General features: G+C 48.9%; 2 protein-coding genes across 4 annotated transcripts in view; both read left to right on the top strand.

The window, feature by feature from the left end:
- The window catches only part of sema6cb (semaphorin 6Cb), a 46,737-nt gene extending 24,850 nt beyond the window's left edge, over nt 1-21,887 (top strand). For 2 of the 3 annotated variants that reach the window (XM_085918852.1, XM_085918851.1), the window contains 18 exons: nt 7,151-7,371; nt 9,309-9,423; nt 9,714-9,771; nt 10,220-10,276; nt 10,373-10,474; nt 10,547-10,637; nt 10,713-10,835; nt 10,920-11,008; nt 11,098-11,315; nt 11,439-11,570; nt 11,684-11,839; nt 12,224-12,400; nt 12,510-12,647; nt 13,002-13,079; nt 14,128-14,186; nt 14,694-14,744; nt 16,226-16,366; nt 19,619-21,887. In XM_085918852.1, coding sequence (XP_085774978.1) covers nt 7,197-7,371; nt 9,309-9,423; nt 9,714-9,771; nt 10,220-10,276; nt 10,373-10,474; nt 10,547-10,637; nt 10,713-10,835; nt 10,920-11,008; nt 11,098-11,315; nt 11,439-11,570; nt 11,684-11,839; nt 12,224-12,400; nt 12,510-12,647; nt 13,002-13,079; nt 14,128-14,186; nt 14,694-14,744; nt 16,226-16,366; nt 19,619-20,853 — 3,195 coding nt within the window. In that variant the 5' untranslated portion in view covers nt 7,151-7,196 and the 3' untranslated portion in view covers nt 20,854-21,887. The remainder of the gene's footprint in view (nt 1-7,150; nt 7,372-9,308; nt 9,424-9,713; nt 9,772-10,219; nt 10,277-10,372; nt 10,475-10,546; nt 10,638-10,712; nt 10,836-10,919; nt 11,009-11,097; nt 11,316-11,438; nt 11,571-11,683; nt 11,840-12,223; nt 12,401-12,509; nt 12,648-13,001; nt 13,080-14,127; nt 14,187-14,693; nt 14,745-16,225; nt 16,367-19,618) is intronic. The other variant, XM_085918853.1, reaches the window with a different exon arrangement.
- A 1,892-nt stretch (nt 21,888-23,779) lies between these two features.
- On the top strand, nt 23,780-25,851 carry LOC147051607 (cortexin-3). The gene has a single exon (XM_085918827.1). The coding sequence runs from the start codon at nt 23,780-23,782 to the stop codon at nt 24,032-24,034; it is 255 nt and encodes an 84-aa protein (XP_085774953.1). The 3' UTR covers nt 24,035-25,851.
- Nucleotides 25,852-27,649: the final 1,798 nt, after the last annotated feature.

Here is a 27,649-nt window from a genome sequence, read left to right as displayed (position 1 = left end):
CCGACAGACGGCGGAATGTCAACAACGCGAGCTGAGCCATCCTGGCCGCGTTCCAAACGCTAATCAATAATCAATTTTCCACCTGGCAGCACAGCAGCCGGGAAAACAAATTCTCACTTTTTCACCTTTTGATTGAGAACACAAGAAATGTCCATTATCCTCAACAGATGGCCATCTCTGATTGATTTCGTTTGCATTTTACAGGCCGGGAAATACGATTAGCTTGCGGAGTTTTTCCCAGCGTAAAACTTTGGAGGGAAAACAACATTGTGGTGAGGAAGGGAGGAAGGATAGATGGAAGGATAGATGGAAGGAAGGAAAGCAGGCCTGAGATGGAATGAAAGGAAGGCAGTAAAACCCGTTGAAGCAACAGGCGCACTGTTGTAAGGAGCCAGCACGAGTACGACCCAGGTGTGATGGAATTGAAGGCTGAAAAGTCGGTTGAAAACGTCTTTTTAGCCGTCACGCCGGACTATTCACCTCAACGGCCGCAATCCGCGCTGTGGTACAGTTCCCCCCTCCCCCCTTTCTTCGTGGTGGCGCCCCCCCCAATGTCACTCAAAGTGAATGAAGGCGCGTGAGCCGTGGCTGGAATGCGCAGCGTAGGCTCGGCATGTGCGTGGCAGAGTTCAGGGCGCACAATGAAAACGGGTCAAACCGGGTGCTGAGCGTGAACACCAGTTGGTCCAAAGGTGAGCACAAAGGCGGCTATTGTTTGTTCCAGCGTGAGCGAGCGAGCGAGGAGGCTCGCTAGGTCGCCTTTTTCTTGCGCTATTCAGCAGGGACATTGAGAATGGACACTTGACATGTGGCTAATGTTTGTTAGCATTCAATGACAACACTGGAACATGATTTATTCAACTGCGTGTTTTTAGCATCCGAGCTAGCGTTTGCTCGCATTTCCATTTGATGAACTTTTGTTGACCTGCCCGACCGCCTTGGCGCTTGCCCCCCTTTGACCCTCGGCCGCTTGTGCCGGCGTCTGCTCGAACAAATTGGCGGTGGCGAAGAGGCAGATGGCGACGGCGAGGAGACGGCTCGTCAAAGTGTTTTTGCGCGGCGGTGGCGACACGTGTCATAAATCCTCCTCCTCCAGGCACGTGCCGACACACCGGAGACGCACGCGCACGCCGCCCCCCCCCCCCCCGCATCGGCATGAACCTCACGCCGACATCACCCAGCGTGTCCGCACGTCAAACACGACGCTACGCTAGCTCGAACCTTTGACAGCTCGGCTCGTTAGGACGCGTTCTCAGAATGTAAACAAGCTCCTTCCGAAATCTTGTTTATGTTTTTGAAAATGACACGCTGCGTCGTTGCCTCCTGAGGAAAGGCGCGTTAATGCACGGCAAATTTGAGACCGATTATTATTTTTATTTTTTTTAAGTCAGCAAAGGCACTAGAAGAGCAATACCGCATTTTTATTTTCCTGACTCACTCGCATAAAAAATCCCGATGATGCAAATCAATAAGCGTGCACCCCGCTTAATTGCATCTTGTAAACACGGGCCCTTACTGAACAGTAACCTTGCACACTTTGTTTTGTTTATGTTCATATTCAGTTGGATAATGAACAGATGTTTGGGTTGTTGTTATTTTTTCCCCTCATGATATTGGAAGTTGCGCGAGTCCCTGCGAATCTGGACTATGGAATGTGTGTGGGGGTTACTGTTAGGTTTAAACATGATCAGACATTAAATCACATGCTGGAACAAAGAGGAGAAGACAACCAGGATGAGTTTACTCGCGAGGAGAACGATAGAGAAAGGAAGCTCAGTTACAATCTCCACCAGTTCTGAGTTCCTCCCCCACGTGCTCCTCCTTTTAATGTCTTGGATGCCCTGGCTACAGAGGCGTTGCTACACTAAAGGGAGGGGAGATAGTGGCTGTAGCAACGCTGATTAGCTAAGGACTGTAGTGTAGTGTGAATTGATCTTCTCGACCCCCACATTGGGACTGTAGAGTCTGCTTTCTTCCCCCAACCAGTTGTCCTCTCCACAGGTGGCCGACTCCTCCTCGACTGTGATCAGATAACTTGAAGCACTTTGAATCTTGCTTACCTGTGAAACAATGCAACTAAACCCTTGCTAAGTTTAACTTCTTAGTAAACTAACACAACACATAATAATAATAATAATAATATCTAACCTTACTTAAACCTTTCAACACATATTAAGTAAATGTAAGGTAACTGATATACAGTTCCTTAAACGAACATTGAGCAAATATGGGATAACTTTAATGTGACTTCTCCAAACTGTATATAACCAATTTTGATCATCTACAATCTATGAATCAAAGCTACAGTTAACTAAAAGGAATAAAGTCCCTTTAAACTGACAAAGAACATTTCGCCTATGCAAAGAAGCTCTGCTCATTGTCATTGAAGACTTCTTACAAAACAAACACAAAAGTAACATAAGGACAGGAAGGAACATAAGGCTGACGGGGATCAAAAGACATTCCTTGAACCAAATAGAAAGCATTTAGTTTAAAGGAGAGTCGTAAACTCATAAAGATAAGGCCTCCTGGTCTGGCAGGCCAAGGCTTCCCCCGAGATTATTCCAACAGTTACGTTCCCAGGGTGCTTTGACATTTTGTGCAGCAGCTGGGAGGGACTTCTTGCCAAACATCACGTAAATAAGACAAGAACATCCTTGGAGCAAGAAGAAAAAAAATTGCCGTCAATATGCTGCTTAGGGTGACAAATCTTTTTACTTATTCAAACTAAGTTGTGGTCAGACATGTTTTTTTTTTTTTTGGAGGACATTTTGAGCAGAACCTCAAGCCTTTTGAGAAGCTTCCAGGTCGCCGTCTTCACATCCCAAAATTTTTCAGACTGTGTTGACTTTGGCAAGACCGACAGCCTCGCCTGGCGTTTTAATTAGCGAGCGCCGCTCGTCATCGAGAGGTCCAATTAAACGTCCCGCGTCTCAGCTGGAGGGCCAAGACATCTGCGGCCGGCCCCGCCTGGCATGGCCAAGGGTTCTGAGATGTCCGTTCTGCTTCCTCACCATGAACAATGATTTGAATTAAAACGCTCTTCCCACTCTCGTTATACGGTTTACTTGACACGGCAGTAAACACATCCGGACTTGAGGCAATCGGCTTTTCGGACGGGGTTTTTGGAAAACAAATCTTTCTTTGCCTCAAAATCACTTGTCACCCACCTTCTTTGGCGAATTGCGAGAAAGCATCATTTTCTCCGCTGTCACTCAAGCTCCTCCCACCAGAGGCATCTTCGTAATGAGATTCTCCAAGGTCCTTCCGAAGGACACAAAAGAATCCAAAATAGTTCTGTGAGGAGACGGCACTGTTATCCGCCAAGCTTGAGGGGAAGGGGAGACAACAGTGGCTGCTCGTGTCACTGTATTGATCACCAACCATCTGCTCAAGGGTTCGGGCGGCCCGGCAATCTCGTCCTACTTTTTCTCTCTCCATCCTGCCTTCCAGGGTTAGCTTGAGTGTGCGATGACTGAAATGTTTGTCCTCTATTTTTAAAATGTTGGTTGGCTAAGAAGTTAGCTTCAGACGCTACGTGCTAAGGTTCGTTTTCATCGGCATTAACTCGTTTTTTTTCCACGTCGAGTGCGGATCGGAACATTTTAAAAGAAAAGTCAGACGAAAATGACCATCTCCCGCAGTCGCGATCTCGTTAGCATGTGACAGACGCTCGTTAACTGCCGGCGTTAACGAGTGACTTGATTAGTGCGTCAGGAAGCAGCGGGCCTTCAAAGTGGGTGTGTAGAAAAGCTTCATCGAGTCTCATCTTATTTTTGGACTTAATTAAAATGGCCGACTCCTCGCTCACTGCGCGTCTTTTGATGATTGGCGGTCCGATCCCTCCTCGGCGTCTCTTTCCCGTCCTCGTTTATCCGCTCTGCTGCCCGCTGATGTCATCAGCCGCGAGAAGGTCATCGTCCGCTGCCGAGCGTCCCGCGAGGAAGATCTGTCCCCGTTAGACGCCTTTATCCTTCCTCCCGGAACACCGCGTGACGCGCTAGCATAATTGGAAGCTTTTGCGGCGGGCGGGCACGGCAGTCGCGGCGTGGCCCTCGGACAATGATGGAGTGTTTCATCTGAGCAGGGGAGCGGGCGCTCGTCACACCGCCGCCGTTATCTTAACGAGGCCTCTTTCCCGCCAAATAGTGCTCTTAGCGTGTTTGTAAAAGCAGCACTTTGTCAAATTAGTCCAAAAGCATCGCTTGCGTTGTCGTGACAACAAAGCTGCGGCTAGGTGGCAACAGTAAGAACGATGTCGTGGCTTTAAGACGGCTTAGGATTCAAACTGCTACCGCTTATTTAAAAGCATCACGACAATCTGGCGGCAACGGCGCCATTTTTGGACATAGCAATAATCGGGCTGACGTCCTTCCTCCCCTTGAAAAACCGCAGATCCAAAATATGCAGCCACCATTTTGGTGACGCAAATGTATTGTCAACTTTCCAAAACATCACAGAGACGCTTTTAGCTCACCACCACGACGACGACGCAGGATACCACCCGGGGCCGCCCTGAACTCCGTTCGACCGTCGGCCCGGACACAAATAGAAACTCGGCCGATATGAGAAAATATCGATCGGGAACGACTCTGTTGAGACTCTTGTGGTGGATGAAGATACAAGAAGTATCAGGTGGTGCTTTTCGCTCGCAATCTGAATTATTAATAAAAGGGGGCTGGATGGTCACCGGACGGCGCCCTGAATATTTTAAAGTCTGAGCGTTACCGACAGGCCAGTGCGGATTAGGAGTGACGGCAAGCGCGGTGAATACTCGGCCCTTTCGGAAACTAAATAATTAACCTGCGATGGCGGGATGAATAAGATTGAAAGTCTTCATCCATCCCCCGTCGCAAGTCGCTGAACTTTTTTCTTTCCCCCGCCTGACAAGTAAACCAAAATGATGGACGACGTCTTCCCGCTCCCATAGCAAATCTGTCATGTTCCGCGTGCTACGCTATGCTAGCCGCGGTGCCTGCTTATTGATGCTCGGGATTATGCGACCAATCAGGGGAGACGATCGCATAAGGATTTCATTTTGAGTTTTAGTCTCCAGACTCCACGGGAAAGGCGCGAAGCGAGACTCAAAGGCGTAACCTTTGGACAGAGGCGGACGTGCTAACGAGGCGATGGCACGACAATGCATCTCGGCGCGATAACGACCTGAAGGTCTGGCGTATGAATGTGTGCTTGGCAATAAAAATAATAAGTCTGCAGTCAATTTTATCTTCCACTCTTGGCCGGTACGACGCGGCCATTAAGAGTGCAATCAGAAGCACATTTCATCTCTTTTATCTTCGATCAGCTGCGGCCAGCAACGTGCACCCGGGACGTGGCTACTTCCTGGTGCGATACATCAGCGCATTATGTTGAGCATTTTAGACCCTTGCCTTTATGAACTGCTTGTTGTCTAAATAAAGTGCAGAGGTGCCTTGACTCACCAAATCTGTTAATAATAATCATAAAGATTGTAAAGGAATACAACAAATCTCCACATATTCAGTTTGGCATGTACAGGCCGTCACAAAGTTGTCAAAAAGTTAAAGGCTAACTCGTCTTTAACTGTGACCCGGAGAGCAGAAAGTAAAAAAGTTGCCTGGGGGGGTGCAAGCTCAACGCCAGAGCAGGAAAACAACTCGTGGACGGCGGCAGGACAGACTCTCCATTGTGAGTCCGCCACCGCGGCGCCTCCGGTCTCAGCCGCTCGCCGGCCGCTAGCATCTGTTAGCTTGGCCGTCGCACCTGCGACAGGAGAAAGTTTGCTAATTAGATTTCCAGAGGTTGACCACGCCGAGGTCCTCGCAGCAAATTGGAAGTGGGGATCAGGGAGCGCCGGCCAATAATTGGGAGCGCAAATCCCTCGCGGGCCACGACGGCGGAGCGAAGGGTGTCAGACGGGGTGTCACGCTTCTAGTCAAGCTCCAATTACCCGACTTTGAAGGCGCCTGCCGCATATCCGCCGCACCTGCAGACTTGGAAAACGTTGAGAGCATACAGGCCTTTTCAAGCACCGGAGCCCCGCCGGGGGAGTCGCTCACCTGCCTGAAGACCAAAGACTTTAAAGGAAGCGGGGAAAAACAAAAAGCACAGCAGTAGATTTCCGTTCTCAAAGCTACATTAGCATTCCCAAAGAAAAGGGACTTGTACTCATTAGGTTCAGGGATTGCAAAAAAAAAAAATCATCCTGCTTTAATGAAAGAGTGAGAAGCTGTCGCCAGATGCCAACTAAGATGACAAGAGAGGGGTCGGGACCCCGCACATCATCAGTGCCACTCCGCCGGCTCTCGCGGGAATGTCGCTTAACCTCCAGCCGCCGCCTTGACAGTCGGTCTCGTCTCCGAGTCGGCCGGCGTCATCGATTTTACGCCGAGGTCCCCGAAGCCTCCGTCTTAGACTCGAGATCTTCCCGGACTGGACGACACGAGCTGACTGGAAAAGCCTGGAAATATCCTCGCAGACAGATCAATAAAACATCTGGCTAATGTAGCCGTAACATTAATTAGCTTTGTGAGCTCGTTAAGCAGACATTAAATATGTGCCTACTAATTCAATGAAGGATTTTGACACGGTGGAGTAGCGGTCAACATGTCTGCCTCGCAATCTGGGATGGGAAATGTACTTTTATTGTTTTCGATAAGGTTTACTAGGAGTGATTATGTCTTGACGATGCAAAAAAAAACAAAAAAAAAACGCCTGTGCTGTCTTGATGTTATTCATCGACTTTTTTTTTTTTTTTTTTTCCTGGGCTGAGCTATGATGTCTGTTTTTTGGCCTGAAGTCGACAAACCAGAATAAATCCAAGTGAAGAATCTCTTTTCGTGCTCTGAAGCTGATGCAAGGTTTTGTGTCTGGCGGGCAGCGAACGGAGTTGGCGGCTCGTTACAGAGCCGAGCTCGACACGAGATGAACATTTGTGACAATAGGACCGTTTGCCGTTATTATTAGGTGGAATTAATTGTTCAATATTTATGAGAGCAGGTCGACCGGCTGACGTTGCTGTGCTGCATTGTAATTATGCAAGAGCTTTGATGTCATTCACGGCACCCGCAAAGCTGTTCTTCATCCCAGATGCCTTTGGGGCGAGAGGCGGGGCGGGGCCACCCACAACCGCTCGCAGTTAATAAATACCTTTTTTTTTTTCTTTTGTCAGGTTGACGTCATGTTTTCCTGCTGAGTCGTCACTTTGGGGGGTCACCATGAGGCGGACGCCGCCTCCACCCCACTCACCCATTTTGCTACCCTCGCCCCTCCCCTTCCTGCTACTGCCGCTGCTGTTGCTGCTGGAGACGGCCGCCTCCTTGCCGCCTCCCACCGGCGCCGCCGCCCCTTTCCCGCAGGACCTGGAGCCCATCAGCGTGGTCGGACGAGACGGTGAGTACAATTGAAACGTACCGTATTTCCTTAGCACCGAGATACCATAGGATGGCGCCTAATCACTGCATTTATCTTGGACAGCCGGAGCAGTACACGGCGTGGCGTCCGTCATCTTTGCGCATAAACACACAAGATGCGACACGCGCTCACAAGACCTCACACACGTGTAACACACGTGTAACACGTGTGTACCGAGAGGCACGTCACGTGCGTGACATGAACACGGAGTTGATTCTTAAAGATTTTGTCTGATGTGCACAACAACAGCAGGAGCAAGCCTGCAGCAACAAAACAACAAGCTTGCATTTTGCTTGTTATCCTGTCAGTTGCATTTTGGAAAAAAAAAAAACGAGTGACCTTTTATAACCTCAAGTCATAAATAAACATTGACCAATAATAAAAAAAAACAAATGAAAAATCCGATTTTGTGTGTGTGCACTCACGGTGTGACTAATGAGTAAGATTTAAACTCACATTGCACTCAAGACTTGTAAATGTGCAAGTATTGCGTTTGACTCTGTGCGAAAACCACACAGCATCACAGTCAAGCGTACACGAAACCCGCGGCTGACCTTCGTGACCTGCTGAGCTCTGAGCTAGCCATTTGAGTAAACCTCACTTTTTTTTTTTTTAAACCATGAAATTTTTAATTCTATGTATATATAAATACTTTTTAAAGTAGTTACAGTCCCTCAAGACCTTTGGTCTTCGGACCCCACATCACGGCGCTGGGAAGTGACGGGCCTAATAGATGGGCGAGCGATGTCGTTGAGAGCGCTCGCTCTAATGGATCTCGGCGGAGGTGCGGGCCGGGCCGGGCCGTCCATTAGCGGAAGTAGCGCCGTCTGGGCTAATAGGGGCGGCCGGCGTAATGAGAGCCATTTGTCAGCTGAGGGTCCGGCAGGTGACGCCTCCGCATCGGGTCCCCTCCGATATGGAGTCCATAAAAATACTCACCGAGTCACTTGGGAGTCGCAGAGTCCACGTTTGGACGGCTCGGGAGGAAAAGAACTGAAGCCGAACTACAGAATCGTATGAAAAAACTACAAATAATTTGATTGTATTGAGCAATTTGAGTTGGTTTTGTTTTAGTTTGTCCAATTGTAATTCAGTCCAAGCTGCCATGGGTTCAGGTGAAGGTCTGGCCGGCCGGGGCTTGGAACCACTTCAATGTTTATAGGTGGTCGATTCCAGACGCGTTTTGGAAGGGAATCCCCGCTGGGAGAATCATTTGTGTTCATTCAATGGTCTTGCCTTTTATGGCTCCGATGGGAGCTTCCGGAACTTTTGCCACTTTGGGCTCTTCCTCTTCCCTGCTTTGAACAATGTGTGCACAACTTCCAGGATGCAAAACAGTCTTCACTTGTGTCCTGTTCGCCTTCATTTTTTTTTTTTTTTTTTTTTTCCTTTGTCTGTCTTTGTTAGTATTTTTTTTGTCCTCTTTCGCCTTAGTCTTCTTTATCTTGCTCCATTTTTTTCTTTGTTTTCCGAGCGAGCTCTTTTTGTCCTTTGGCTTTCTCTTCTGTATATTTCCTTACTTTTTTGTCATCGTTTTTGTCTTCTGCAAATTCAGTCTTTATCTTCATCCTCTTCTTTGTTTTTCATCCTCTTTTTCTGTCTGCAGAATGGACCTTTTTTTAAAAATCAATCAATCCATTTTCTTCATTGCCTTCTTAGCAAACTTGTCTTCATCAGCTCTTTCGTCTTTGCCCTCATCTTAATTGTTCAATAAACGCCCTTGGAAAATCCCAATTTTCTCTTCTTTCTCTTCATCTACCTTCTCCTTACACAAAGAAGTGCAGGTTCTGTCCTCCCGTTCCTCAATTCCACTTGATTATTATTTCCTGCATTTGCTGTTGATTTGGCAATAAATCAGATGATTAATTTGGAGTATTTTTTTTTTTCTCTCTCTCTCTCTCTCTCTCTCTCTCCAGCTTCCTACTTGTTCCCCAGTTTCCAAGGCTTGACGGAGGACAATGACACGGAGCGTCTGGGTCTGGACTTCCAGAGAATGCTGAGGATCAACCACATGCTCTACATCGCCGCACGGTCAGTCCAGGCCGCGAGGTTCACTCTCGTCTCGTCTCGTCATGGGCAAAGTCTCTTTATCTGCTAGGGTTCCCAGCGCTAATCTAATTGTTCCCGGGTGTTGGCTGATAATTCCACTTTTCTCCTGATAGATGGTCACGAGAGCTGAACATGTGTTTTCAGTTTTCCTTTGGTACAGTGAACCTATTTCCATTTGCTAATTTGTGATTTTTTTTTTCATTGTGTTTACTGCCACAACAGTGACTTTTCTCACGTTTCTCATGCTAGGCTAACACGTGTTTGTCTTCCAGGGATCACGTTTTTGCCATCAATTTGGCGGCCTCCACGGAGCAAATCCTCCCGCAGCAGGTGGGAGCCTCGGCCGCCACGTCGTCACATGATCTCGCCGCGCTTGTTTTCTCAATCAGCCGCGAACGTCGCCGTCTCGTTATTCCGCCACGGGAGCGTTCAAGTGTTTTCCAATCATGGAATCCGTCGGCTCAGAGCCCCACGCGCCGCCCGGGAAACCGCCCTCATTTGTCAAACATGATTGGACTTAAATAAAACGCGGCGAGCGGCCCGCCGCCACCGCCGCCGCCTCTTTTGTATTGAGATGAACGGCCAAGATGGATGCCGCCGCCGATTAGTTCGCATGTGCGCACAGAGCTAATCCATCTCCTGATTTGTTTGTTTGTTTGTTTGTTTGTTTGTTTGTTTGTTTGTTTGTTTGTTTGTTTGTTTGTTTGTTTCTTAGCTTAGCCTCACCTCACCTTAGCTTGACGTCTTCTCAGTTTAGCTTCTTTGTCTGTTTTCCCAGAAGCTGACGTGGAAGACCAAGGACGTGGATAAGTGCACCGTGCGAGGGAAAAACAGCGTAAGGATCTCACGCACAGTCTGGCACCCTCGCTTGCATGCATTAACGGCAGATTTGATTTTTGTTTTGTTTTTCTTCTCCCCCTCTGGGCGCCAGGACGAATGTTACAATTACATCAAAGTTTTAGTGCCCCGCAACGACGAGACGTTGTTTGCGTGCGGTACCAACGCCTTCAACCCGACATGCCGTAACTACAAGGTACCGAGACGTCTTGTGATGTAAAATTGTCGAGTGTCGGCGTTCACCTTTTTTGTCACGTCGTATCGATAGATGTCCACTTTGGAGCAGGACGGCGAGGAGATGGTCGGTCAGGCTCGTTGTCCCTTCGAGTCGCATCAGTCCAACGTTGGGCTTTTTGCAGGTAAGTGGACATCACAAAATGGTGGCGGCGCTCTCTCTGTCTGCATTTGTGCAAATGTCTGGCTTTGCCCCGCAGGAGGCGATTTCTACTCGGCAACTATGACCGACTTCTTGGCGAGCGATGCCGTCATCTACCGCAGCCTGGGCGAGAGTCGCCCCGTGTTACGGACTGTCAAGTATGATTCGAAATGGCTGCGAGGTGAGCGCGTGGTGTCGCCGTCGTCGCCGTCGTCGCCGCCACGATACACAAAGTCACGCGTGCGTGTCCTCTTCTCGACGCCAGAGCCTCACTTCCTGCACGCCATCGAGTACGGAAACTTTGTGTACTTCTTCTTCAGCGAGATCGCGGTGGAGTACACGTCGCTGGGCAAGGTGAGACCCTCGTACACATTTGGCACAGCATTATTTCTCTGGTCTCTTATTTTTTTTCCTTTCCATCCTGGCTCCCTGGCGCCTCCTAGGTGGTTTTCTCCAGAGTGGCACGCGTGTGCAAGAACGACAATGGCGGTTCTCCTCGAGTTCTGGAACGCTACTGGACATCTTTCCTAAAGGCTCGCCTCAACTGCTCCGTGCCGGGCGACTCCTTCTTCTACTTCGACGTGCTGCAGTCCCTCACTAACGTACTTCAGATCAACCGCCGGCCCGCCGTGCTCGGCGTCTTCACCACCCAGGCCAACAGGTCGGTACCACGGCGACCGGTCCGGGGGGTGCCCGCCGGTTCTTTTGCCCAAAAGTTGTTTTGGGTTGACTCCAACTCACCTGTGACCTGGAATGTGAAAGTTTGTTTGGTCATCATCCGCAGCATCACCGGCTCGGCCGTGTGCGCCTTTTATATGGACGACATCGAGAAGGCCTTCAGCGGGAAGTTCAAGGAGCAGAAGAACAGCGAGGCAGCCTGGACGCCCGTCCCTGACGAGCAGGTCCCCATACCGAGGTCATGATGCTTCCTTAGCTTAGCATTTCGTCTCCTTAAATTAGCCTCTTTTTTAAGCATAGCATCCTGTTAGCTTGGCTTCCCATGACCGCGCGATGGTGTTTGTTCCCCAGGCCCGGCTGCTGTGCCGGCGAAGGCTCAGCCGCTGACCTGAAGTCGTCCACCGCCTTCCCCGACGACACGTTGACCTTCATCAAGTCCTACCCGCTTATGGATGAAGCGGTGCCGGCCGCCAATAACAGGCCACTCTTCACCAGGACCACCAGCAGGTACGGCTAGGAAGCACAAGTTCTTAAATGTCTCTGCCATGTGAAAGCTTCTCGAAAAACAGCAGCGCATGAAAAGGCTCGAGGTGCCCTTCGGCCTTTCACTTTAGCCGCCCCATGAGAACTTGCCAATGTGCAGAAGCTTGTATTGAAAAGACCGGCAAGCAGGATCGATGCGGGGTCTCGGAAGGGAGGATTAACAGGTGAAGGGGAATGAGAGCGAGATGGTGAGGCTTGAAGATCTGATGATTGATTTCTTGGCGTGGGAATAAAGACCCATACCGAGAAAAGTACAAGAAGAGCGTTTCCCAAGAACGTTCCAAAGTGGAACAAACTCGTGAATAATTCCAAGACGTCAACCCGATTGCGATGTTTGCGTCGTCACAGGTTCAAGTTGACTCAGATCGCAGTGGACACGTCGGCGGGCCCCAACAGGAACTTCACGGTGATTTTCTTGGGTTCCGAGGACGGCCGAGTCCTCAAAGTTCTCACCAGCACGGATGGAAACAACCAGACGCTCAGCACCACAATCTTGGAGGACATCACGGTCTACAACCCCAACAAGTAAGAACGGAACACTCGTCTCCTAAATTAGCTTCGCTTTTTTTTTTTTTTGGCCATTTGTTTTCTGATGATAGTGGCATGAAAGTATCTTCAACTTGTTCTCTCCCAGATGCAACGTGAGGGGGGAGGAGCGTCAGGTGTTGGGGATGGAGCTCGACCGAGACCACCACGCCCTCTTCGTGGCCTTCTCGGGATGCGTCATCCGCGTGCCGCTCAGCCGCTGCGACGACTACAGCGACTGCAAGACGTGAGTGGCCGCCTGTAGCCAATCACAAGCCGGCCGCTATAGAGTCAAAACAACATTGAATGGAAGGAGAAAAAGTTTGAACGATTGTTTTCGTACGCATCACTTTCTATTTTTGGGCGAGGAATGCTCAACTCAGTCACCCCCTCGGAGCCCCCCCCTCGTTTTGAGGTCTCCTCCTTCTGGGAATTGAAGTCCCATCGCATGCTAACATCTCAGCAGCGCTCACACTTTCACTGCCAGATTGGATCCAGCTGATTGACTAGGCGCCAGTAATGGGGGGGGGGGGTTTAATAGCATAGTGGAGGAATACTGTACACACATTTGTAATTGAAATGTATCTTGGGTGCCCCGCAGACGCTGCCTGTCCTCTCGGGACCCGTACTGCGTGTGGCTGAAGGCTGGAAAGTGTGTCGCCGCCACACCCGGATCCAAGTAAGTCTTGGCAACATTATGACATCATCAAAATAGACAGAAATAGCCGACAACGGTCAGGCTGTCGATTGACGGTCACGGCTCGGACGTGCGTCGCAACCGGCCGCGTTGTGAGCGGCGTTTCCCGGAAGGCCACTTTTGCGATGGAAAGAAACGACGGTCCTACCAGCGACTCGCTGAGGTTTTTGATTTACGAGCAGTTTGGAGAGCGGTGGAAGCGGGCCAGAACATCCGCCGCGCTGCACGTTGAACTATCCAGACGGAGTCATAACAAAGGAGGTGACATTTTTGGAACGTCGGCAAAGAAGACATCTGCTTTGGATCTACTTGTCGTCTTTTTTTGGACTTGTGAGGACCCAAAAGAGTGAGCAAGCCAAGCGCTGACAATGGTGACAACAGGTGACATAAGTTGGAGTCAGTCTCCTGAAAAGTGGCGCTCGTGGTTGCCGCGCAAGCTTGATGACATTTTCAACTATTATTTCACCTCTACTTTTTATTTCGGTGACAAAGCCGTCACACGGATGCTGGAAGCTCAACTTCTTTTCTTTTTCAAGTTGAGAGTGTGACGACAACTCTCTTTGTGGTGTTCCGCAAACGCTGCTCTCCTTCACAGTATATAAACAAACAAACCAAAAAAGTTTTGTCTATAAACTTTTACAAGTCACAGCAGGAAGTCTGAACAGAAAATGACAGCTGGTTCTGGTGTCGTAACTTTTTTGTCTTGATTGCCCGCCTGGCTGTCTCAGTCGGCAAAATATTATCACCGGTGAATTTTTTTGTACAGAAGCAAAAGACTGACCATGTGACAGGATGTGATGTCATCATATTGCACTTAAACATGGATTGTAGGAGCGTCACCCATGGTCATATTCCAGAATTAAATTTGTCATTATGTGAATAATAAATACATATAAATGTATACATCATATTTATAATATATACTTGAATACATTTAATTATGTGAATAATGACAAATTTAATTATGTCAAGAAGGTGTTGTTGTTTTTTTCTTCGGTAGCTGACGTTTGTGTTTTGTGTGTCCACTCAGAGGCGCCTTTGAACAGGACGTAGAGAACGCCGCTCTTCTCCATCCTAACGCCTGTCACGGTGAGTCGGCCATATTGTTTCCTCAAGACATCAACACAAGGCACCCTCACAGGTGTCATCTCGCGGCTAGCTACTTAGCATGTACTCGCCTCCTCGTCCAATGGCGGAGTTTGTCTTTTTAATTGCGTGAAGCTGACAGAGTCGGTTTGTCGTCAGTCGGCCGTGAAGAACGTTCCGGGGGAGAGGCTTGTTTTTTCCGTCCGGCGCCGGGACACATGACACACGTTTAACAACGTCGGCGTCTTTTGGCAGCTGAAAGGAAAAACAAATGTCAATCATGTCAGGTTTTGCCACGAGATAGCGGACCCCCAGCCGTTACCCCATCACAACCATTTGCATGAAACATTAGCATGTCCCAGTCGTGCCGTGGGCGTGCGTAACATCTCCAAAAGTGCTTTTAATCTTCCCGCTTGGGTGACGCGTTTGTCTCAAGTGTCGTTTGGAGCGCTTCTTTGAGTCAAGATGATTCACTAATTGTAAATGTTTTCTTTGCTTCCCCATCTTCAGATGTCCTGGCGACCACTCGCAAGCATAACACTCCTCTGGACTCAGCTTACGGTCAGTTCGCACGTTCCCTTACTTCCTCTCCGCAAATGGCCATTTGTTCTCCCGTTTTCCGAACGGAAGCCTCCGGAATCTTTCATTCGGACCGTCGGGTGACAGCTTAAACATGGCGGCCATTGTCCTTAATGGCCTTTATCCCCGGGGAGCGCCATCCCCGTCATGTCTCATTTGGCTCACCGGCGCCCGCGGCCTACTCGGAATGGAGTATCGGGACGCGGCCGAGCTGGCCGGCCGCCGCACCGATACGACCCGAGAGGCCCCGAAGGGAAAAAATTGTTAACGTTTGTCACAGCCTGTCTTGGCAGACGCAAAGCCACATTGTGGGCATCCATTTTGTTTTTCTTGACTGAGCGCCAACAGCACTGAATGGCCGCCAACACCACTGACCTCTAGAACACAACTGACTTGCTGCGCACTAGCGTGGCTAACGACTAACAAGATGGACTGACCGCTAACACGACTGATGGACGGCTAACACGACAGACAAACTATTAATGAACATGCTAACCACTAATCCAACCAAGGCTGTGTTTGGAATCCTTCCATATTTGTAGTGCTGTTCTTGTGTATTGTAATGAAATCTTTTGCCTGCGGACTTCCATACCTTCACTTCCTGGAGGCGGAGTTTGCGCTACGCTGTAGCTTTGATGCCGCGGCGCAGTGTTTGATAGCCGCCGTATGCACTCTGATGCTCGTCGCTCTTTTGTCTCCCGAAAGATTTATCGCGCTAACAAAGCTGACGGATGGCGCGAGGCCTCCGCTCGGCTAAGCGCCTGACGCCATCTTTCTTCCGCTTCCCGTCATCTCAACAATGGCCGCCCGCTGAGAGAAAGGCGGAAGATAAACACCCACCGGCATATCCAATCAGATAATCCGCCATTGTGTGCGTCGTGGCCATCGAAACAAAAACCTTCACAATAAATCAAAAGGGAAGCGCAGATGGTGACGTGGCGGGATGCCGTCGTCTGGCACGCCACCAGCGAGATGACAAACCGAGGCCTTTTTTCCTCCCCTTAAGAGCCATTTAGCACGCTGCTAACAGGAGGGCGCTAATGATGCTATCAAGCATGCAGTGTGTCAGCGGGACAATATGTCTGACAATTGACAAATATTCCACACGTTATACTTGAACTTTCTTTCAAACAGAAAATGGAAATGTGACTGGCTGCTTCCGGGACCAACGCAACCGACTGCCAATTTAAGTGACACAACTGAGCGCTAAGACGACCGACCACAGCGACAGCTTTGGCTAACAGCTAGCGGCATCGCACTCGTGTGAGCTGGCCTGGCCACCAACTGTGTCGCCATGCTAAACATTCTGTCAATCTGTTCTAGATTGATTGACAGATGAGTGTACGCAACCAGGCGTGTATCTGAAAGAATTTTCTCCCCAATCAGGAAGTTGATTGACGAGTCACTAATCAATCACTCTGTTGCCCCTCCCCCTCCTGTTCCTCCCTTCGCTGCAACCACAGGGAAGGCCACACCCACAAGCACCGGCCCGTCCAATCATAAGGAGGCAGGTGACCTTGAAAGAGGTCCAGGTCCGGAAAGCCCTCCCTACGAGGGGGGGCAAGGGTCACCTGACTCGGAGCCAATCATTGTGGAGATGGAGGGTAAGGGGGAGGGGCTTATATGCACCAGGGGTTTGCGCTGCTAGGCCCCTAACACAACAGCTAACACCATTGACCCGCATTGCTACCACTTAACAGGACTGGCCACAATTGCCCATAACTTCTCTTGACCATTTGACAAGCCGGGAGCCAACCAACTGCAGTGTTGCTCAAAGATGCAGATTGCTGACTTGGGATTGAACACTGCAGCTAATGTTAGCTTGCTAACCATGACCAACGGCACAAACAACCACAAAGTAAGAAGGTCAATATTAATAAGTTTAGCGGGTCACATGACTACAGTCTTTCATATGGACCAGACGTTCATTAAATATGAAAAACCTGACCAATCAGCAGTGACGGAACCGGGTCACGTTGCCGGAATCATACGGAATATTAGAAATGTCTAAAAATGTGATGATAGGAATTTTTGAAACAAGCTTTGACACTGCAGCTGATTGGATGCCTGTGGGTCATGTGACCAAGATTCAGTCGAAGGATCTGCTCATACACTGACTTGTTCCATAAATACATGCATGTATACTGCACAGTAGAATCTTTTTTTTTTTTTTTTTCTTTGACGCTAGCTCCCTAGTGACTGGGCCCACAGTGCTGTCCGTCACCCGCTACCCCTCCCTCTCCCTGCCTGCTTCCCCACCCACCAAAATGTACCCCACCTCAAAGCTGCAGTCGACATCCAAAGTGACTTCCTCTGTCTTTACGTTTGGATGCTGGAGCAAAGAAAACTTCCCTACCGCGTGGCCTCGTATTCCCGCTCGAGCCGCTTGTAAGTTTGCAGTCGTGCATGAGTTGTCAGTGCTTTTCATCTAAAGGCGTCAAACACTCGGCCGGCAGTGGAGGCGGCACAATCTCGCAGATTTTGTGACGATGACCGACGGGACTGACCGCAAACACAAATCAGCGCTAGCATAACCGGTTCGCAGGTGGCTAACATGCTAACAGCACCGACGAATGGAACCGACCGCAAACGCGAGCGCCTAACGACGAGCAGCGGCCAATCAGAGGCCAGCGCTCACGTTTTGATGCATCAAACTTGAACAAATGCTTTCGTCCAAAAAATATCGAAGGAGCTCATCGATTATCTTCCCACCTGAATTCAGTTGCTAATTGTGCGTGCGTGTGCGTGTTGGGGAATGAAAAGGTTTGGATTTGCTGTTAGCTTGGCGGTGTTGCGCCGCGATTGCATGAGCTCGTAAACAAAGCCTGAGGCGGCGGCGGCGCTGTCAGGATGAAGAAGTCATTAAGGAACAATTACACGCCCTCTTGAGCTCACACTCACTCCCACTAATTACTGAACTCTTTTGACTTTATTAAAAGAGCAAGTCTTGACTAGAACTTCAGCTATTTTTTTTTTCTTTCTCCGATGGACTTCACATGACATTACCGCCTCTCAACGTAGGATTTTTTTTTTTTTTTGGGATGCGTTCATGAGCCCATTTCCTATGACCTTGGGTATTTGTGACTCGTGGCTATTTGCGCCGCTTTGGTCTGAGCCCAAAAACAGCAAATAGTTTAAGTTTCTTTTTTGGGTAAGTAGCAGCATCCTTCCAAATCCTACTTTCCGTCACAGAGCGTCAGGAAAACCTCGCTGTTGATGGAAAGCAGAAAGACGGCGCTCTGTCTGTCTGTTTTCATTTCCAGCGCTTGCTGTTTGTCCTCCCATAACACGGCGAGGACGTGTGCTGATGCTTCAAAACATTACCCCCAAGTGGCATCCTGTCAATCACGTTCCCTCTCCAACATAAAGGCTCATTTGCACATTCCATACCGGACATAAATGCGTCACAACCCATCTAAAGAAGGGAAGATGAAATTTCCACTTGCCGTCATGTGACCAATTAATTCACCCAAGTTGTCGTGCGTTCAAACAATAGTCTGATGAAGAAAGCCAAAAAAAAAAAAAAAAAAAGACTTTGCTTGGATGTTGCTCTTCCTTGCGTCGTCTTTATCTGTCAGCAAACGTCTGACACTTTCAGGCCCGCAAAGCCTCTCGGGAGTTCACGTCGTTGTCTGGCACGGTTGCCATGACGACCCCCCCCCCTCCCCTTCTCCTCACACGTTGCGCGACTTTCACACTTTTTGTCTGCGCACTTATGGAAAATCATCTTGATTCCGCTACTACTTTCTTCATCCGGCTTACTATTTGAGCATAAATATTGGGACACAGCTCCAAATGGATGAAGATGAGCCATCTGACGGCTACGATCCATATTGATCAACAGACATTTTGTCACTCTTGATTTGAATTGCCCTTCAACTGACTTTTGGAACATGTGAGCGTCAAGGTTCAGTCCAGCCTGAAAAAGATGAAAGTGCTACTCGCCCGCATATTGTTCATTATTGATCAGTCGGCGTGATGAGTCACCATCTTAACCATCGTCGTCTCGTTTTCAGCAAAGATTTTCTGCCGCAATTCTGTTGCCTACCTGCATGTTGGCACATCCGCACGTGCATATGCTAATGAGGGAAACGCACGCACACACACACACACACCAATGTGTCATGCGGGCGTAGAGGAGGCGTGACACCCCAGATGGTCGGCAGTGTGGACCAAGGTCGTTTACGCACGCACGCACACACACACACACACACACACACACACATTGTCAATTAAGTCCATTTTGAGGCTTTTGAGTGGCGGCCATTTTGTACGCTGCTGGAGCGCCGGGTGGCAAACAAAAATGATTGACAGCTCAATTGTACTTTTTCCCTCACTATCCCCCCACTATTAAGCCTCACGTACACTCCATATCTGGCTGAAAACGACTCACTCTCTCTCTGCTGAACGAACTACTTCAATATTTCTCGTTGTTTTGGATGTCTTTTTGTCCACCGATGCCTTTTTAGGTTTTCTCTCTCAGGCCATGTTTGGTTTTATTCTAGATTCAGCCGCAAATGCGCAGGTTGCAAAGTCCTCTAAAAGATGAATTGTTTGTAGATTTTCCACAATGCTTTTTACAGCCAGCATATTGAAATGGAGTCATCCATTTGCTCCGTGGCAGCGCAGCCAGTCGAGAAAAAGAAAATTGCATGAAATTGCTTCCTTGTGCAATAATTGATCAATGATGTAATGTGGTCCAAAGCAGAATAGAATGTTCAAGTGTTGAGTTTAGGCTGAAAGCCATTTCGGCTCAAGTGTGTCAATCAGCCAGCCGGCCGTCCATCCGCTAATAAGAAACGTTAACAAATGTGAAGGCCCCAAAAAATATCATGTCAACAATTGTTGTTTTTCAGGCGTTCGGCGACCTTCCGAAGCGGACAAGAGCAACCACAGCGTCCACTACACGCTGCTGATCGCCTGCGTCCTGGTGGCCTTTGTGCTGGGCGCCTTCCTGTCGGGCTTTTTGGTGTCCTGCTATTGCAACCGGGCCGGGCACAAGACCCGGAAGCTCCCCAAGGACCCCGAGGTCCAGATCCCGCACGCGCTGTCCCTCCGCAGCCTGGCCAAGCTTAACGGCCTCCTGGAGGGCGGCGCCGGCAAGGAGGACAAGCTGGAGACGTCCTCCCCCAAGATCTACAGCTCTTTGTTCTCCAAGGAGGCGCCCAGGAGGAGCGCCCACCACGGCATGTCCGTGGGGGACCTGGTGCTGCCCCACCACCACCACCACCACCACCTGCGCTCGTCCTCGGAGCTCTCCGGACTGCCCACGCCGGACTCCACGCCCGAGCTGCCCATCAAGAGCATGAAGGCCTTCCGGAACCAGTGGGAGAAGAACCACAACTGCAACAACGCTTCGCGCTCGCCTTCGGCCCACGCGTTCCCTTACGGGGCGTCTCGTCTCCCCGACGAGCGGAAAGTCTACAACGCCGAGCGGCTCCTGCCGCAACACCCCGGCTACGTCCACAAGGTGATGGAAGTCACCTCATTGGACGAGCTGCTCAAACACATCCACGATGGCGGCGGCGGCGGCGCCAAGACGCCGCAGCTCGTCAGCCCGGCGGCGACGGGACATCATAGCGGTGGGCTGGCGGCGGGGCACCTGGCCTACGCTGGCCGCGTCCAGCCCCATATCCCAGAAACGGAGTCGGCGCCATACTATAGCTCATCCACGCTGCCCCGCGACAGCCTGACCCGCCGCATGGACGTCCCTCCGGACCCGCCGCCGCCGCACACGTCCACGCTGGAGCGCCGCCAGTCCTCGTCCCAAAGGCATTCCTTCATGGGCGCCGGCGGGGGGGCAGTTCTCCCGCGCCATCACAGCTTCAGCCAGCGCATGAGCGCCGCCGGTGGCCACCAGCCGCCGCCCCTCCTGGCTCGCATGAACTCCACAGGAAGCTGCGAGGGTCACTTCCCCCTCCTGCCTCCCGGCTACTTGGCGCGCTACAACGCCGCCCAGCAGGACGGCCCTCTCAGGGGCGGCAACGGCGACATTCGAAGGGGCCCCCCCCTAAAAGCCGACGCCCCGCCCAAGCCGCTCTTTATTCCCGCCTCCTCGCCCGTCAGCCCGCACGCCAACTTCAACTACTGACACTTGTTTGGGACACGGACCGATGCCTCCAGTTGACGTGGGATATTATCTTTGTACCATATTGGTATTGTTCTCTTCTACATTGACCGACCTTTCATCGCTAGGCAGCGCAGAGCAGAGCAAAGCAGCTGATGTCCTCCTCCGTGTGCGACCGACCGCTCAGTTCGCCGTGAGGCCGCAACTACATCATTGGCGGCGACATCCACGTCTAAATGAACGACGACTCAATTTACGAACTCTATCGACTGTCGACACGAGCAAATACACGGACGGACGGCAACACAACATTGACAGTGATGCAAAGGTTGCACAAAGTCGCAGTAAAGACTTGAAGCTGCGCGAAGCGCTGCGTTGCTTGGTTCTCCTTTTCTTTGCGATGTCATTGTGTTTGATAACCAGAATGTGTTTATATTATGCATGTGTGTGTGTGTGTGTGTGCGTGCGTGTGTGTGTGTGAGAGCATGTGTATACTGTATGTGTGTGTAGAGCCACATACGGTATATACTATCTGCAGTATATATAAATAATATATATATTAATGTGTGTCAAGTTGTGATGACAAATTAGCAAGAAAGTAACTTTTGTCTTTTGCCTTATTATACTCGAAATATCCCTAAAGCACCCCCCCCCCAACTCCGAGAAACTAAAACACAGCCAAAAAGTGTCAAGAAATACATTTGGGACTTTTTACTCAAATGTTCCTGAAATGACTTCAGTGCATCACAGAATCATGACTTGATTGTTGTTTGGCCACAATAGTTTTTTTCTCTTTTTGCATCAAGATTAATTTCTTTTTCGATGCACAGCAAGACCAGTCTACTGAAGCGGATGACTCGCTGGCACCTTTTTTTTTTTTCTTCTTCTTTCACGTTTGATTGTTGTTCATATGGACGTTTCTTCAGTGGGAACATTTTGGACCGCCTGAGGCCGACCTTCCCGTACAAAGTGCAACAACAACAATGGGGAGAGCTGCACTTCTTATTGACACACTTTGTGGCTAATGCTTGTAAATAAAATCATACTGACGACACAAACGTGCCTGCCTTGTTTTATACTCATGGCAGCACGGATGGATCGTTAGAGGATAATGGGTTCATTTTCTTCAATGATTTTTTTTTCCCCATACAAATTGATTGTTGGGTGTATACTGACATCTCGTGGTTGTATGGTTGTAGTGCAAGAGGTCACTTTATTTTTTCTTTCTAACTTTATTGGACAAAAGCGCCCATCCATCCATTTTCAACGCCCCATATCCGGTTCAGGGTCGTCAACAACAACTTGATTTTTATAAATTTAGCAATACAAAAACAATTCATCAATTTGACAACCAACAAATAAAGAAAATGAAATAGAACAGGGAACAAAAATTAAAAAAAAACTACAACAAAAATATCAATTTATGGTACAACATAAAAGTTGAGCTAAATGCATTTGAACTTGCGAAAACCTCCATTGTCCTCAGAGCCTTTATTTTTGGATGAGTGAGAAATGTGTCCCATTTTGAACCGTGCAGTCCTACCTGAGGCCACCAGAGGAAGACACAGTACAAAAGTTCCACGGGCGTACTCACTTCAGGGGAACCCCACACTTATTCATGTATTATTGTGTCCAAACTTCAACGACACACTGAAGACGAATATAAGGCAGACTGTTTGAGGTGTCTTAGATGTCAAACACATCTAAAACACATCAAGGACAAATTAAAAATAAAAAAAATCTACGATATCCAGAATTTGCGCCCTGTCTCGCCACGATGTCATTATTTATGTAGATCATTCTCCCAATATCCCAAAATATGTTGTGACATTTCGAAGACAACGTGTCTTTGACCTGATTTATTTTGCTGATCCTGCCAATGCGAGACCAAACGAAAAACGCACAAGTAATTTGGCGTGCGTTGCGCAAGGGCCGCACCCACCCACCCCTCCCTCATTGACTTGCGCCACATCACCTTGCTGGAGGATCGCCATGGCAACAGGTTGCCCATAGCGACGGGGTACCGCTCCATTGCCGCCAGACAACCGGCGCGCGCGCGCGGGCGAGCGAGCGGGCGGGCGGGCGCGCGCGCAGTGATAGATATGCGCGCGCCAGGGTGAGGTCCGCGTGCGAAGACACTCAGACACGGTGGAGACAGCGGAGCAGACGCGGGGATCGAACCGGCAGCAGCCGTGGTGGTGGCGCCAGCATGATGGCGGGCTGACGGGACGACAACAAACAAGAAGAAAAAAGACAAGATTGGGAACAGGTCAGTGACACACACGCACACTTGACTCTTGATGTGGGAGTGACGTGAGGACAAGGAAGGGGATTTGTTTTTCCTTTGCTTTATTTATATAGTTTTTTTTTAGGATTGTTTTAATTGGTCATTAGCAATATTTCTCCACTTTATGTTATGATTTTTGTGTTCATTTAATTCTATTTCCAGTATCTGTTTTTATTTATTTATATTATTTGTATTCACTTTGAATTGTATTTTAAGATTTATTCGATTTGTCTTATATGTTTATATTCGCTCTCAAATCTTGGTACTATTTCCATTATTTTCAATCCCAATAACTGCATGCGTTTGTTCTAGTTGCATTTTTGTAATCCTAATAATTGCATTGTTCTCTTCATCATATTTTGATTCATTTGAAACTTTCATATATTTGGATTTTAATCTTATTATATCTATTTTTATTCCATGATTGTGTTTTGTTGCCAGAATGATTGCAAGAATTCACTTCACGCAAAAACTACATGAGTGTCAAAAAGTCTCGTCAGTCGTCAGTGACCTTTAATTGATTGACCGGAAAGATTGGTGTGTTTTGCAGGCGTCTGACCGCCACCCCTGTGTGCCCCCCCCCGCCCGCCCTCCTCCTCCTCTCCGTGTTCCGTGCGTGGTTAGCGAGCGCCGGCCACAGCGCTGGAGCCGCGACGCTCCAGCATGGACGTGCCCAGGATGGCCGAGGGCCTATTCAGCAGCACGCTGTCGTCGTCTGGCGGCGGCGGCCACCACGCGGCGTCCTACGTGTCACTGGAGCAGAAGGTGGCCTTCATCTTCGTGCTGCTCCTCTTCATCTTCCTGGCGCTCCTCATCGTGCGCTGCTTCCGCATCCTGCTGGACCCCTACCGCAGCATGCCCTCGTCCAACTGGACCGACCACACTGAGAAGGACACTTTCGACTATCGCATTGTCTAAGCCGGCCGGGGGTTCTCAAACTTTGGGGGTCCAGCCGAGAGAGAGATTTCCATGGTTTGACTCCAAATCATAGCGCCCTACGAAATGACGTGCAAATTACATTGAAGCACAGGAAAAAACAAAAACAAAAATACGAGTCCTACTAGAATTAAATCTGGTTTTTTTTCAGGATTCAAAGTTTCAAATTTGAAATGAGAAATCTGTCTGACTTTATTGGCATAAAAAAGAAAAAAAATTTTCCAATGTAACATTCGAATATTATATGAGCCCAAGTTGAATGATTTTTAGCCAGTGAATTTCAAAGATTGTATTTATTTTTCTAGATGTAAAACAAGACTCTACTCTAAATAGCAGAAAAACTTTATTCCCGTCATTACAAAGCTCTCTGTCACTATTCACAGCGAGGCTCAAATTCACCTTCTCAAAATAACGTATTCAAAAAAATCGACGGCTTCTGGACCCCCCCAGTTTAAGAACCACTGGTGTGAGCCCCCGGGATCTGTCCCCTTGAAAATGGCTTCCCTGAGTGGACACCCCCTCCTCTTCCTCCTCCCTTGTCCTCCATTTGTGGACTACCTCGTTCCGCCTTCTTGTGTGTGGACGTCTTAACAGGGTCAAACAGAGTTTACATGCCAGCGTCTTTGCTAGATTTAGACAATCAGTGTTGTTCCGCCCACCCGAGTAGTCGACCTCCTCCAAGGCTTCTTCACGCCTTCTTCTTCTTCTTCTTCTTCTCCCTTTAACGTAAACCCTTTGAACATTGGCGGTGGCCATGTCGGACCCAAAGTTGAGAGTGAGTGCTGTACCGTGTGCCTCCACATGTTGTCCCGTGTGGTTTTCGTCACGTGACGTGCGTGCGTGCGTGCGTGTTCCTCAAGCAGGGTCACTGCCGGCACTTGGTAGGTGGACGGCGGCAATGTCGCTTGTCTCCGTCCTCCCGCCAAAGCCTTGGCCAAATGACGCCATGGCCTCTCCGCCATCTGTGCGCCTTACAGCAGAGGTGGGGGTCACATGACTTGACTCCAGTCGAGTTTTACGACTCGGCTAAAACTTGCCGCTCATGAGACTTGACTTGACTTAGATTTGAACTGTTGAGTTCAGTTGAGGGATTTTGTTGAGTACGAGACAGCAAATAAGACATCTTACTTCATCGACCGCTATAAAAGTAAGCAAGGTTCTCACAGTTTAGCTCACCGATCAACTTGACTCGAGTCAGACTAAAAATCGCCCATTTTTGGGACTTGGTGCTTGTTTGGCTAAAACGGACGATTGCCTGTTTACATTTGAAAATGTACATTTTCTTCAACGGGTTAGCAAGTCTGCCTCCTGATTCTGAGGTTCCTGGTTTGAATCTCGACTCGGGCCTTGCCGTGTGGCGTTTTCAGATTGATTCAAGACTCTAAATTGTTCTTCAGTGTGATTGGGAATAATTTGTGGCCCTATTAGCTCCGCCTTCTGACTAAAGAAGATTCATGACTTGACATGACTCATCCGAACATGAGACTTGCTTGAAACTTGAACGTTGAAGTCTTTAGACCCGCACAGATGTGACTTCCTCCCACCTCTGCCTTCTAGTGTAGATTGTTTACAGACTTTCCTTCCCGCTGATGTCATTAAAAGAGAGACACTGCCCTTGCACCCTTGCGCCCTTGCGCCCTTGCTCCCCCTCCCTCTTCTCACTTCCTGCTGCCGCAGGAAGTGGACCGCTTGAGCCTTTCTGGCGCCGTTCTCGTGATGCTGTTGCTTGAAAGCAGAAGTGGCACAAGCTTCTCTCTTTGGCTTGGTGGTGTGCATGTCTCTGGCCTCTCCGTGCATGTTTTCTGTCAATATCGGAGCCTTTGCGCTCCTTAAAAAGCCTTTTTTGGGGGGGGGGGGGGGATTAAAAGGTCAGATTACTCTACGTCCTTTTTTCTCTCATTTGTTTGACGCTGTTTGGCTACCGAGACGGCTGAGGCGTCATGTACTTCGTTAGAGCCAAATGAAAAATGGATTCCTCTGAGCCATCCGGCAGGCTCCGAGGAGGCGGCAACGGCAGCGGCGGCCTTCTGGGAGACCTGAAAACATTTCAATTTCACCTTATCAGCTGCCGCCAGCGCGCACCCGCTGAGGGCTCGATTGCTTCTTTTGTGAAGCCAGACACATTTTACACACACACACACACACACACACACACACACACACACACACACACACACATTCTCAAAGCCACGGAAACATACACAAACAAACATACACTAATGTATACACACATATACACAAAGTGGCCATAGGCTGTTTTTTTGCGGTCCAGCAGAGCATCACATAGAATCACAAGAACATTTCGCTCGGGCATGATGTGAGCGTGAATGCCGACGTGCCACCGCAAGGAAGCGGATCACAGAATTTGCGTTCATCTTCTTATGTAACATCAACTTTGAAGAACAGAAAATAAGCCGCTTGATGGACCTGTCGTGGCCTCCATCCTCGTGCCGACGCTCGGTGCGCTTTGATATGCTAATAAGAATCACGTTTGACGCGAAAACCTCCCAATACTGTTGTTGCCCCATATCAGAAGAATCAAAATGCACAGCGATTACGGAATGAAGAAAGCCATATCATCACAAGCCGTGAGACCACACGCAGGCAGGAAGAAGCACGTGACCCCATCGTCTTCTATTTCCTGTCACAATCGACATGTGCGATTACCAGGAAGCCAAAGCGAGAAAGGATGGCCGTGATCAAGACGTCACATCTCCACGTGCAGGTCACCTTGGACCGGAGCCAAGCTGACGGCGAGATGTCTTGCAAACAGCTGACAACACACACACACAAATGTGCTTATATAATAAGATAAATAAGAAGGTAGTTTACAGCATGAGATGAAAAATGATGTTAGCTCAACCTCCCACAGAAGAGCAACATGTTCCTCTGATGGTGATGTATCCATGGCAACCAACCACACTTGTGCTGCCTCACATTGCATTAATATCATTTGTTATCATAAAACCCACACATGAACATCCACATGACTTTTTCACCAATTCTAGTTGGATTAAAAAAACCTTACTATACATGGTCATTTAAATATATATATATATATATATATAAGCCTTACTAGATATGGTCTTTTTTTTTCTTTAAAAAATATGTGTTGAACTGCCTTACTAATATGAATGAAACATGAATACATTGTAAATGAAATGTTGCAGTATGAAAGGGATGTGACAAACGTGCTGTTTGTTTGCAATGTTACTGTGAGGTGAATACAGAAACGTCAGCGTGACAGCAAGAAGATGAAGTAACCATGGCAACAGCCCTCAGAAACATCACTGCAGTGACTCTGCTGTCTTCCTCTCCTCCTCATCTTCTGTCGGATGAGTTGGCCTATTGTGAAAAGTCATTTGCTGTGTCTAACTTTCCTCTGTCATGTTTTTCTTTCTCCTGCCATCTTGTTTGCTGTCAACCTGCCTTCCTTCCTCAGTCTGCCTCCAGTTTGTGTTTGTGTTTGTGTTTGTGTTTGTGTGTGTGTGTGTGTGTGTGTGTGTGTGTGTGTGTGTGTGTGTGTGTGTGTGTGTGTGTGTGTGTGTTACGCGCGGCTACCTGTGGCTGCATCAGCATCCTGAGCCGTGGTCGCCA

This window comes from Syngnathus leptorhynchus, chromosome 8 (assembly GCF_054491065.1).
Source record: "Syngnathus leptorhynchus isolate UIUO chromosome 8, UIUO_Slep, whole genome shotgun sequence".
Taxonomy (NCBI): domain Eukaryota; kingdom Metazoa; phylum Chordata; class Actinopteri; order Syngnathiformes; family Syngnathidae; genus Syngnathus; species Syngnathus leptorhynchus.
The sequence above is the reverse complement of the archived record's forward strand: the minus strand, read 5'-3'. Positions and strand labels throughout refer to the sequence as shown.

What these genes read in the sequence shown, in the direction of transcription:
- LOC147051607 (XM_085918827.1), top strand. Translation starts at nt 23,780, where the DNA reads ATGGACGTGCCCAGGATGGCCGAGGGCCTATTCAGCAGCACGCTGTCG.